Below are 13,801 nucleotides of genomic sequence, written 5' to 3' on the forward strand. Positions count from 1 at the left end.
ACTTGAGTTCTCCATTATCCATTACCCAACTGTGTTGATGGCTTGCACTAGTGGTAAGAAGGACACCTATTGATTTTGAGATTAAAGGTCAGGGTCACATGAGTTAAAGAAGAAAAATGGTTTCCACACAAATAACGTTAGTCAGCATCACAAAAATGTTGTCAGTGGCCTGCCCCTGCATGGTTTATGTATATCAGTGTAATTTGTTGTTATAGAGATAGGCATACAATATCCAATTCATGGTGCATTGTTTTCTATTTGCAGAAGTTGCAGCATCCAAATAAAAAGATTTATTCTTCAAAAGACACGGATTCTGTTGGAGGTATTGAATTTGCTTTTTCATATTTAAACAGTAACAAATATGTATTTAGACAATATTCAGTAATGAAAATTTTGTGAAAATTTCTAATATTCAAGAATATTCTGATATGACAACAAATTCTTTTACAGTGGTATCTGATGGGGTTTAGTGTAGTTGCATCTAATGTGGTATAGTGTAGTACTGATTGATGTGGTATAGTGAAATAGTGTCTGATTTGGTATAGTGTTGAGTACTAATTGATGGGTATAGTGTAGCATTATCTATATGATGTAGAAGTATCTCATGTGGTATAGTGTATTAGTATCTGATGGTTATAGTGTAGTTGTATCTGATTGGATATAGTGTAGTTGTATCTGATGCAGTATAGTGTAGTTGTATCTGATGGGGTATAGTGACTAGTTGTATTTGATGGGGTATAGTGTAGTTGTATCTGATGGAGTATTGTGTATTTGTATCTGATGGGGTATAGTGTAGTTTTATCTGATGTGGTATAGTGTAGTAGTAGTATCTGATGGGGTATATTGAAGTTATATCTGATGGGGTATAGTGTAGTTGTATCTGATGGGGTATAGTGTAGTTGTATCTGATGGAGTATAGTGTAGTTGTATCTGATGGACTATAGTGTAGTTGTATCTGATGTGGTATAGTTTAGTAGTAGTATCTGATGGGGAATAGTGTAGTAGTATCTGATGTGGTATAGTGTCGTTGTATCTGATGGGGTATAGTGTAGTTATATCTGATGTGGTATAGTGTAGTTCTATCTGATGGGGTATACTGTAGTTATATATGATGGGGTATAGTGTAGTTGTATCTGATGTGGTATAGTGTAGTTCTATCTGATGGGGTATAGTGCAGTTGTATCTGATGGAGTATAGTGTAGTTATATATGATGGGGTATAGTGTAGTTGTATCTGATGTGGTATAGTGTAGTTCTGTCTGATGGGGTATAGTGTAGTTGTATCTGATGGGGTATAGTGTAGTAGTAGTATCTGATGGGCTATAGTGTAGTAGTAGTAGTATTTGATGGGGTATAGTGTAGTAGTAGTATCTGATGGGGTATAGTGTAGTAGTAGTATCTGATGGGGTATAGTGTAGTAGTAGTAGTATTTGATGGGGTATAGTGTAGTAGTAGTAGTGTCTGATGGGCTATAGTGTAGTAGTAGTAGTATCTGATGGGATATAGTGTAGTAGTAGTAGTGTCTGATGGGCTATAGTGTAGTAGTAGTAGTATTTGATGGGGTATAGTGTAGTAGTAGTAGTGTCTGATGGGCTATAGTGTAGTAGTAGTAGTATCTGATGGGGTATAGTGTAGTAGTAGTAGTGTCTGATGGGCTATAGTGTAGTAGTAGTAGTGTCTGATGGGCTATAGTGTAGTAGTAGTATCTGATGGGGTATAGTGTAGTAGTAGTAGTGTCTGATGGGGTATAGTGTAGTAGTAGTATCTGATGGGGTATAGTGTAGTAGTAGTAGTGTCTGATGGGGTATAGTGTAGTAGTAGTATCTGATGGGGTATAGTGTAGTAGTAGTAGTGTCTGATGGGGTATAGTGTAGTAGTAGTATCTGATGGGGTATAGTGTAGTAGTAGTAGTGTCTGATGGGGTATAATGTAGTAGTAGTATCTGATGGGGTATAGTGTAGTAGTAGTAGTGTCTGATGGGCTATAGTGTAGTAGTAGTATCTGATGGGGTATAGTGTAGTAGTAGTAGTGTCTGATGGGCTATAGTGTAGTAGTAGTAGTATATGATGGGGTATAGTGTAGTTGTATCTGATGTGGTATAGTGTAGTTCTGTCTGATGGGGTATAGTGTAGTTGTATCTGATGGGGTATAGTGTAGTAGTATCTGATGGGCTATAGTGTAGTAGTAGTAGTATTTGATGGGGTATAGTGTAGTAGTAGTATCTGATGGGCTATAGTGTAGTAGTAGTATCTGATGGGGTATAGTGTAGTAGTAGTATCTGATGGGATATAGTGTAGTAGTAGTAGTGTCTGATGGGCTATAGTGTAGTAGTAGTAGTATCTGATGGGGTATAGTGTAGTAGTAGTAGTATTTGATGGGCTATAGTGTAGTAGTAGTATCTGATGGGGTATAGTGTAGTAGTAGTAGTGTCTGATGGGGTATAGTGTAGTAGTAGTATCTGATAGATATAGTGTTGTTGTATCTGATGGGGTATAGTGTAATAGTATCAGATGTCATATAGTGTAGTTGTTGTATCTGATATGGTATAGTGTAGTAGTAGTATCTGTTGGGGAATAGTGTAGTAGTATATGATGTGGTATAGTTTAGTTGTATCTGATGTGGTGTAGTGTAGTTGTATCTGATGCAGCATAGTGTAGTAGTATTTGATGGGGTATACTTTAGTAGTATCTAATGTGGTATAGTGAAGTAGTATCTGATTTGGTATAGTGTAGTACTAATTGATGGGTATAGTGTAGTAGTATCTGATACAATATAGTGTAGTTGTATCTGATGTGTAGTGTAGTTGCATCTGATGCAGCATAGTATAGTAGTATTTTGTAGCAGTATCTGATGCGGTGTAGTGTTGTTGTATCTGATGTGGCATAGTGTATTAGTATCTGATGGGGTATAGTGCAAGAACCAAAGGTGGCACTATACCCCACCAGACAACACCAGTGAAGAGCATATCCCTTGTGAGATCACAATTGAAGAATCCGCAGACTTTTCCAACTTCAGAATTCTTGTCCAATGAAGAAATTCACTGATATCATATAAAGTGACTCATTTGGAAGAAGTATATGCAGGCAAAAAGTGCCAAGATGTCTGCTGGGTGTGATTTGTTAACAATAGACTTTCATTACTCAACTGTATCCAATGAGTAGAAATACTAAATTGTGTCTAACAGTTAGTTAGTGATTTGAAAATTTCTAAGCATGTAGGATTGTATAACAAAAAGCAAATAAAGCAAAAGGTGTAAAAAAGACAAAGGTGTAATAAAGAAAAAGGTGTAATAAAGACAAAGGTGTAATAAAGCAAAAGGTGTAATAAAGACAAAGGATAAAAAAGAACACTATACATTTAGTTCAGGTCATTATTGATAAGTTAATATATTTGAATAAGTTTTATTATTAGCAATTTAAACATAAATAGTCAGAGGAAAAATTCAGTTATATGCTTGACTAAATTTCTGTGCAAATCCACATGGTCAGAACCTCTCATAATTTTTCTTTCATGAAAATTGTACCCCTTTTCAACTATCTTCCTGTTTCTGGTGCAATTCCACATGTGATCATTGTCTTTGCAATAAAAATGTTACGAAAGGTATGAGGACATGCATTAGTGCATATCATGTGTTTGCATACATCTTTCTGTAGCAGTGTAGGGGGCTTGGGATGGAGTGTTTGTGGATGTCAGTTACAACTTGCTTTGAAATGAATGATAACATCATGTTTAATATTTTAATCAATAATTTAAAACTAGAAGAAAAAAACCACAGAAAAGTGCAAAAGTGGACATTTAATTTTGAAAAGCTGTATCAGTGATCTTAAATTTTGCAACACAGTATATGAGTAAATTTGCTCCTAAGTTCTGTTCTTTGTTTCTCATTTTTTGTGTTTTGTTTCTTTTATACTTTTCATTAGCTGTGACCTAAAAGAAGGTAAAATAAAATCAAATGTACCCTGCCACTGCTAGAACAGTGTGCATCATTTACTTTCCATGAAATCAAATGTACCCTGCCAATGCTAGAACAGTGTGCATCATTTACTTTCCATGAAATTAAATGTACCCTGCCATACTAGAACAGTGTACATCATTGACTTTCCATGAAATCAAATGTACCCTGCCAATGCCAGAACAGTGTGCATCATTGACTTTTCATGGTTCAGTATTCAGATTGATGAGATGAAGTTCTCACTGATTTACTCATGTGCAATGTATCCCTCAGGGAGTAAAATTGAGGGTTAAAAAAAATTGGTGTCAGAACTGGGGGTTAAATAAAAAATGTGGGGGTCAAAAGTGTACTGACAAATTTTCATCTTACCCGTACTTTCTCAGCTTGAAATAGAATATTGCAACTTGTACAACATACTATCTATCTCTATAAACATGCAAGTAAACCAACATGCACAATTAACAAACAAATGCATTGTCCATTCAAAGAATAATTTTATTAGTTCATATTTCTTTTAAAGTCATACATCTTTATGTAGCCATATTATAGACCAACACATTACATATAAATGTGGGCATGTGAGAAAGCTTGCCAGTAGCTTCTCGTGGGTCGGTGGTTCTTCCCGGGGTTTTCCCGGGTTCTTCCTCCACCATTAATACTGGCCGCCATGCATAGCCTATCGTGTGCTGAAATATGACGTTAAACCCAATAACAACAACAACAACAATAACATATAAGCCAATACAAAAAGCCAAATAATCTTTTTGACCAAATGGCAGTTAATTTACTGCCTGTCATAAAATGTGTGCTATCATTGGTTTCATTGAACTTTGTCCTAGAACACATTTATCCAAAAATCAAAGAGGCTAATGATTCATCTTCTTTCTAATAAGTTACACTTGAACTTTAGGATTTTTCTTTTATTGCAGCAAATTTAAAAACCAACAAAATCTGCAATGACCCCAGAATGTCATAACAGACTAGATATGGCAGTCACAATGTTTATTAATCCATCCCTCTGGTAGATTTTTTTTTAGGCCAGTATATTCTGTTGTCATCTGTGGATCAATATCAAACTTGGCCCACATATTTACCAGGAAGGAAGGAACATCCCTGGAGATTGAAAGCCAGCAGGTCACTGATCATGATCATGAGAAAAGAGCAGATGTTTAAATTTTAGGTGGGTGATCAGTGCTTAAAGTATTTGGATCTGGCAGCACAAATGAGATATAAAATACCGCAGCTGTTGTGAAGGTCAAAGGTCAGAGTCATCCAACTTGCCTAGTATGTATGGGCCCTTGTCAGTTGTCTGTCATACATCATCGGTTCACAGTTGCAATGTACAACATGTACAACATTGTCAAAATAAAAGCTCACAACCAGTCTGCATGAAATTGTACAGGGAGCAATCTAGCATTAAGACATTTTTGTGTGGATGCTCACCCTTTATCCAATTTGACCACCATCATCAAAAACAGACCTTTAAACAACTTCAAAAAAGACAATCAACAGAACTGAACCAAATTCAACAGAAAGCATCCTGGCAAAATGTCTTTCAAATCTGCTAAAGTGTTACCAATCTGCCATCAAATAATGCCATCATTACTTAAAATAGCACAACCTTGAAGTCACTTTTTCTCAAAAAACACTCAACAGAATATGACTGACTTTGACAGAAAGCATCCCAATGTCAATGGTTTTCAACAAATGATGCTGATTTGCCATAAGATATGGTCACCTTTAAGCAACTTCTTTTCAAATGAAGATGATTTGCAATTAAACATGGGCACCATTACTTAAATTAGAAAATCCTTTAACTGACTACTGAAAAACCATTCAACAGAATTAACCAAATTTCACAGACAGTGTTTTGGCCTGAAGGCTTTTAAGCCTGTTCAAATGATGCCAATCTGCCTTCATATATGTCTTCTGTTACTAAAAGTAGAAACATTTTGATGAATTTTGCTATAAAACCATTTAACAGAATTTTGACTGTATTTGACAAGAAATATCCTAGTTTGAAGACCTTTCATATTTATAGAAATGAACCAGCCCACCTTAAAATATGGCACCATTTACCAAAAATAGAAAAAACTTTTACAAAACTTTATCCATCAAACATTTGACCAACTCTGACAGAAAGCATCATAGCATAGAAGCCTTTCATTATTTGACAAATGATGTTCCATCAAATGCGGAAGGTATCTTAACTTGAGAAACCTTGAAACAATTGTTTTCATAATATATGCAGCCAACAGCATTCAGAGAAAAAAATCAACAGGTAAAATCCAACAGACAAATTATTTTGGCAACTACTCTTGCATTTAGCAATTAGGCAAATGTCAGCCAGATGAGCAATCTCGAGCTCACATGGGCTTCATGTTTACAAGTATTTGTTGGGGAGTAAACTTGCATCACATTCTAAGAATAAGATCTGCAATCAACAACATTGGAGAAAAAAAAATTAAACAGAAAGAATCCAAAGTGAAAGATGTTATTGGCCAACTGCTCTTGCATTTGACACTTAAGCAGATGTCATCTGGGCTCATGTGGGTATCTTGTTTAAACACATTTGTGGGTTAATAAACTTATGTCATGTTCTAAAGATAGGCATGAGACTCAGCTAGATTTATTAGTTTACAAGGAGCACTCCAAAAGTCTCAGGATAAATTGTATAATCCTTTAAGAACCATATAAAGGGGATATGTCTTTTGTTTCCTTACATGGATTGTTACCATATTTGGCACATATTGGTTTAAGAGAAGAATGAAGTGGTTAGAAGGTCTGAGATCAAGATCATGGGTCAAGTTTTAATCAGGCCATAGTGACATAATTTCAAGTGCAACAGCAAATTAATGGATTTTTTCATAATATATTCCAGATCATGTGACATATAGCAGTTCTTCCATTGTGTCTCAGTATCAGTCCCATTCCACACCAGGTGTCTCAACTTCACACAACGGGATGAGGCTTAATGGTAAAAGAATTATTTTAATCCATAAATATATGCACAACACTCACAAAACTGTAACACACTTGCATGCAAATCTTTGGAATTAGAAGGTATGATGTTTTTAACCATTTCACTTTAATTTTTAAGCTGTGATTTTTAATAGTTGTTACTGTTAAATGTAATTTTAAGAGCATCTTATATTTTATTTGTAACGGATTTTATTTTATTTTGTCCAAAGTTTTAACTCGCAACTAAATTTATTTTCTAGTATACTGCCATGATGATTTACATCTCTAGTTATTCTGCATAAATTCATCACAGCTGAAAACCTATCCCATTGGTCCCTCACATCGACAACATGGCTAAGCCAGCTTCATCGTTTTGCATTTTTAAATCATTTTAACCTATTATGCCTTCAGACAATGTATAGAAGGACAATTTTGCCAACAGCTTTTGGCCCTTCATCCTCTTAAGGTATCTGGCCCATGTCAACAAACCTGGAAATTGCAACAAAACAGAATTCTTAAGACATATGGCTTGTACCCTCTCTATGCAATTATCACCAAATCATTACAAAATGCTATTTGTTTATGAAAGGAAATTTGATGCAGTGAGATCTGATGCTATTGAATTTACACAAGAGGTATATTTAAGTAAACTGAAAAATTATTGAATATTTTCTAACTACTTTGTTTGGAAAAAATGTCCTCAAAAATTGATTAGACTGGTTGTGTTGATGTCTTGGACTTTCAAATAAAATTAGAAAAACTGTTCACAGCAAAACATATAAGCAATTAAAGTTATATCTTGAAAATACTGCCACTGCCTTCCAAATGGATTGTTATATCAAAATGGGGTTTTCAGCAAAAGACTTCTTATGATACCTAGATGGTCCTAAATGAGAATGGTGCCAGTCATACATCCAATATCCAAAATTTCTGCCACTACTTCGCCTGAATGTGTGATCATTTTGACTTTGGGTTTTTGCCAAAAGAATTCTTATGATGTCTACTTTTTTATTAAATGAAAATGGTGACAAGCTGACATCCAGTATGTGTAACACAGCAGCTAATTTGAAAATCTGGTTATTGCTGCAAAATATCAAAAATAGTTTGAACACTCAGCAATTAAAAAGAATAAAATGGTCTGATCTTGAATTCCTGGGAAAAAAATTCACCCAGTTGAGCGTCAGTCCCTTCAAGGGACTCTTGATTAAAATAGAGTAATTTATGTACTTTCCCTTTTGTACAAGCAGTAATTAAATTTCTCACTATACAGCTGTATGAGAAGTTTAAGTACTCATGCTTATTTAACAAGATGACTTGTTTCAAAAAGATTCTATGGAAAGGTAATAGTAAAAAGCTAGATATTAACAAGGTAAGTAAATAAATAACTATGCTACCATAACTAAACCAAACAGATAGACCTATCAGTTTTTAAGACAAAATATTTTCAGAAGATTATAATAATATTAAATAGCATAAAATATATTCAGGCACCAAACAAGTTTTTCTTGAAGCCAGTGTAAAAAAAAATTAAGTTTGAACTTGAACATGAAAAGTATAAAAGTTCAAGTTGGAACATAAACCTAGGAAGCATGCAAATTATGTAGACACCATGAAAGTTTTTTAATCTGCTTCTCATGGGTTGGTGGTTCTTTCTGGGGTTTTCCTGGGTTTTAACTCTACCATTAATACTGGCTGCCATATATAGCCTATTGTGTGCTGAAAAATGGCATTAAACCCTACAACAACAAAATTTGTGTTGGAACAATATCTCGGGAATGTTTTACCTGTACTCAGAAACTGGTGATTGAGTAGTCTGGGCTTGAAACTATTTTGATTATTCTAATTATCTCATGGATTAACAGAATGTGTTGTAAGTAGGCAACACTAAATAAACAACATGCTTCACAGTTCCTGATCAGGCAGAGCCCTAAAGAAAGAGAGATGTGAGTTTGTTAAAGTTAATGGTAATGGAAAAACAACCTTTCTGTGTGTTTGTTAAAGGTAATAGGAATGGAAAAACACCTGTCTGTGTGCATGATGAAGGTAAATAGTAAATGAAAAATAACCAAGTTTTCACCCAAACTTATCACCAATGGTTGTACATGTACTTGATGAACAGACTCACAAAACTTGTAAAGAACACAAAGAAAATGATTACCAGAAATACCACCAGAATTCATTTTTTTTATTTAAAAAATCACAGGTACATTATCATGAAAGTATTATTTATTGGCAAGCAAGGATACAACACTTGGTTACCTGCTATAATGCTTGGTTACATGCACATATATAACACTTGATTACCTGCAATGCTATAACACTTGGTTACCTGCAAAAATATCATGTAATTTTGTTGCCTGCCTCGACATTGTGTTTGCTGTGTAATGATCAATACACAATTGTGGCAATATAGCTATTAAGTTTCTTGACCATATTTAGGATAATTTATAATTTGTATTAGTACATGAATTATATAACAGACAAAATAGTAATTGTTATTGTGTGCCTGGATACTTAGGTTAATAATAGCAATTAGAGTACTCCCCCTTTTTGCATCTTCATGTTGCCCTGTCCAACCATCTGTCCAGCCATCTTTCCCAAAAAAGATTGTGCTAAAATCACTCGGTATAGATATGAAAAATTTGGCACACTTACTGTGATGCATATGTGGAAGACCAAACTTAGACAAGACAGCAATTTTTTCAAACTATTTTTTACTTTTTATGTTTATTGGACAAAGTGGACTTATTTAAGGAAACTCTTGTATACTTGAGAAAAACTTATGAGGGCAGGCAATGAAATTTGCCAGGCATATTTGCATTGATATGTACAGGTGTAGGTGTTCTAATTGGAATTTTCAGCACATTTGAATGTTCTCGACAGTTTTTGATATTTGAGATTTTTTTAATTGTTTTACAATTTTTTAATATATGAGATTTAAACTTTTTGTATGAGAAACATGTTAGCACAATTAAACAAAAACCACTTAAGGCAGACAAATGAAATTAATAGGCATGTTTGTATCTTGGATATTGTTTTTGACTTCTTTTGCCAATGAATGTACTTATGAATCTTGTCACCATGGTAACTTGTGGTTCTATTGCAAAACATCAGTTGCTTTGGACATGTAACAAATATAATCTTACATTGTGTCCTTTTCTATAGATAGACTGAGACAAATTTTATTTAGAGTCAGCTTACATTTACATACTGTAATAAGAAACATTTACTAATTGGAATTTTGTACCAACTATTGAAAATAGCAGTCCACTCCACTGTGCACTTATGTTTCTTGTTATGTAAATTCTAACAGACTCAAAATAAAATCAGTCGTAAGCTTGTAAGGCTCAACAAAAGGTTCAACTCTTTTCATGTTTAAAAAAATATGAAATGAACATCCTATTTTCAGAGCAAAGCGGTCAGGATGTGCCACCACAGTTGAACAGTAACAATCTGTTAGACATGCTGTTAGGAGAGCAAGCCATTGATGAGATTGCAAATCCTGGAGGCTCCGAGGGCAGAGACGATGCCGCGATGTCCATTATTATGAGCCTTTTAGAAGCTGATGCAGGTCTGGGGGGACCTATAGATTTTAACGACTTGCCATGGCCACTGTGATAAATTGTATTTGTTAAAGATATTTGTAGATGCTCAATTATATGTATTGTTGTTACAGTAGAACCTCATTTATCCAAAAGTATCATTCATCAAGATTACCAGTAGATTAGATTGAATTAAAACAGTCTGCTAGATACAATTTTAGGAGAGCAGATTGTTACTACACATACACAACACATGCTGATTTAATTTTGTGGACTTTATTATGTATAACAGTATTGTGTATTTTGTTATGTATAACAAATTGTGTATTTTGTTATGTATAACATGCATGTGACATTCTACATTTCACATCTCTATAATTTCACTGCATTTTCATTGTGAAGCAATTATCGTATATATTAACTACAAGTTGAGTCAAATTACAAACAAGAAAGATCCTGATTTACCATAGCATAATGCACCTGTAGATCAGGGTCTGTGCTGTTTATTCTACTGATTACCCCTAAATACACAGACCCAGATCTGCCTCAGCATTATAGTAGATCTGGGTCTGTGCAGTTTGCAGTTGGACTCATAAGCAAGTATATACAGTAGTCCATCATCTTTATGAATAGTACACTGATCACTGATTTACATTAAAACAGTGCTCAGTTATTTCATGGAGTTTTTCTGTCAGTACTTCATGGTTGTATGTAACACCCAGTCACATCCAGTAAATATCTGAGAAGAGTTTTGGTGCTAATTCAGATTGCACTTCAGCACATGTATTCAATTTTTGTAGATAGGCATACAAAAAAGAAAAATATTGTGGCAAGTGTGATTGTGTATTTTTTCAAATATATGGTTGGCTCCTAAAAGGGTCATTATAAGATCATGTGTCATTTGAGTTTAGTCAATTTTATCTGCTCAATCAAAAATTCCTCTTCATCATGATTTCTCTGAAAATGTGATTTATGCCTTCTTTGGACATCATTCCAGGTGGTGCTGTGTAATTGCTCTGATCTTTTTCTGCCTCCTCTCGCTTAGTATCTTTATCCCACAAGATGTCCTCTTCTTTGCTGCCCATTTTGCTCAAGATGCAGCAGGTTTTGAAAGCATGATTGGTAATACTTGGACCCAAATCTGCACAGCATAAATGTCTGTTGATCACCATATGCCATGAATTCCATTTTCTTCTTAGCTTTGTCTTAGTGGGCTTGTTGATGGTGACATATCAGGACATATTGCATTGATATCATACCAGCATGAATTATGTGCAAAGTGGTCTCAAAGTAAATCTTGATCATTTTCTTGACATCAGCCAATTTGTTGCAACAGACAGCATCCAGATGTAGTAGGCTTTTTGCGGTGATTCTGTCTAGCAACAGACAACATCCAGATGTAGTAGGCTTTTTGCACTGATTCTGCCTAGCAACAGACAACATCCAGATGTAGTAGGCTTTTTGCAGTGATTCTGCCTAGCAACAGACAACATCCAGATGTAGTAGGCTTTTTGTGGTGATTCTGCCTAGCAACAGACAACATCCAGATGTAGTAGGCTTTTTGAGGTGATTCTGTCTAGCAACAGACAACATCCAGATGTAGTAGGCTTTTTGCACTGATTCTGCCTAGCAACAGACAACATCCAGATGTAGTAGGCTTTTCGCAGTGATTCTGTCTAGCAACAGACAACATCCAGATGTAGTATAGCAACAGATGTAGTAGGCTTTTCGCAGTGATTCTGTCTAGCAACAGACAACATCCAGATGTAGTAGACTTTTTGCGGTGATTCTGCCTAGCAACAGACAGCATCCAGATGTAGTATAGCAACAGACAATATCCAGATGTAGTATAGCAACAGATGTAGTAGGCTTTTCGCAGTGATTCTGCCTAGCAACAGACAACATCCAGATGTAGTAGGCTTTTTGCGGTGATTCTGCCTAGCCATTTTGCTCATAAACTTCTTCCTTGATAACTGGCTTACAACAGGGTTCAGAAACAAATACCACGCTGTAAGTGAGGATGCAGATTACCAAGGAAACTCCAAAAATATATGAAGTGATGCCATCCCTACTGGGCATCGAGTAAACTGCTGGGGTGGGGGTGAGCAACAGGCCTGTTTAATGGCTGGGTTTTATACTCCTTTTATAATTGCATTGTAAATAAATGTCAATAGAGCACTTTTTGTAATGAAGTTATTGGTTTTTCTGTATAAATTACCATTGTTTTCAGATGCCCAATGTCTGAAAGATAATCATTATTTCGACTGGCTTCAACAACCTTAACAAGTACGCAAAAACATTCTGTATTACATAACTACTTTTTGTTATTGATTCAATTCACAACCAACCAAGAATCTTTTTTTCAAAAACTTGGGACATTTATTTTGTGAAACAACCATCAACATCAAATTTTTTAATAATTTTTTTGTTGTTCTATTAGTATAATATCGATGCTATGATTAAATTGCCAGTAACAATGAAGCTTTTTCTCATCCTTGAGGAAATCTGTGAGTGCCAATTCAGGAATTTTAATTTAACTACAAACCCAGAAACTTGCTTCTCCACAATGAACCATATCTGAAACAAAGCCTTTTATTTCACCAGGTATTTATTTGACTTAGTTGCCTTGCTATCTTTGAGCTTTGTGAATGAGTAGGCTAAGTTAAGGTAGTTTAATTTCATTATATACACAATAATATTTATAACAATGTTCGATTGATGAATTGAAATGACTTGACACATGACAATAAGGGCCTCTAGCTTTTATGCAGGTAGGATTTGCATGCCTTTTAACTTTTCTTTTATTCCACCTGCTTTATTTGATACAAAAGATCTAACCAACATAATAATACAAAAGCAGGTCTACTTTTAATTCAGTACGACAATATGACAAATACTTCCACAAGTCAAATATCAAAATACGGCAGGCACTTAATTAGGTTTTCACAGAAACACTGGTGGACATAGCTGTTATGCTAGACTGACATATTTCATGTTTGAATACAAGAGGGCACATAGGATGTATGATGATTACACTGAAACTGAACTAAACGATAGAACTAAAGCACAAATTTTACTTTGCAACACTTATTTAATTGGTATTTAGTTTTTAAGGTGCTGCCACCAGTAATCTTTAGGGACATTTTCATTAATCAAAATTTTGTTCAACATTATTTTTATGTTGTACTTTTTTAAAGAATTTTGTTTGGAAAGAAAATTTAACAAAATGTATTGACTTCTGAGTAAAACATGAAAATTTCATAATGTTGATTCAAATTTACAGATAATATCTATAGTTTTTGATGATAAAATGAGCGATATGACAGGGTTTCAGTTACCAATTTTAT

General features: G+C 34.7%; 1 protein-coding gene across 1 annotated transcript in view; it reads left to right on the forward strand.

Annotated features, from left to right (window-relative positions):
- Window positions 1-12,234, forward strand: part of LOC149785519 (protein cycle-like) — a 161,053-nt gene extending 148,819 nt beyond the window's left edge. Inside the window, exons 16-18 of the mRNA XM_089931201.1 lie at window positions 265-322; window positions 6,833-6,928; window positions 10,322-12,234. Of these exons, the coding sequence (XP_089787327.1) occupies window positions 265-322; window positions 6,833-6,928; window positions 10,322-10,530 (363 nt within the window). The 3' untranslated portion in view covers window positions 10,531-12,234. The remainder of the gene's footprint in view (window positions 1-264; window positions 323-6,832; window positions 6,929-10,321) is intronic.
- Window positions 12,235-13,801: the final 1,567 nt, after the last annotated feature.

The sequence above is a fragment of the Sinohyriopsis cumingii genome, chromosome 13 (assembly GCF_028554795.1).
Source record: "Sinohyriopsis cumingii isolate HCF-2022 chromosome 13, ASM2855479v2, whole genome shotgun sequence".
Taxonomy (NCBI): Eukaryota; Metazoa; Mollusca; class Bivalvia; order Unionida; family Unionidae; genus Sinohyriopsis; species Sinohyriopsis cumingii.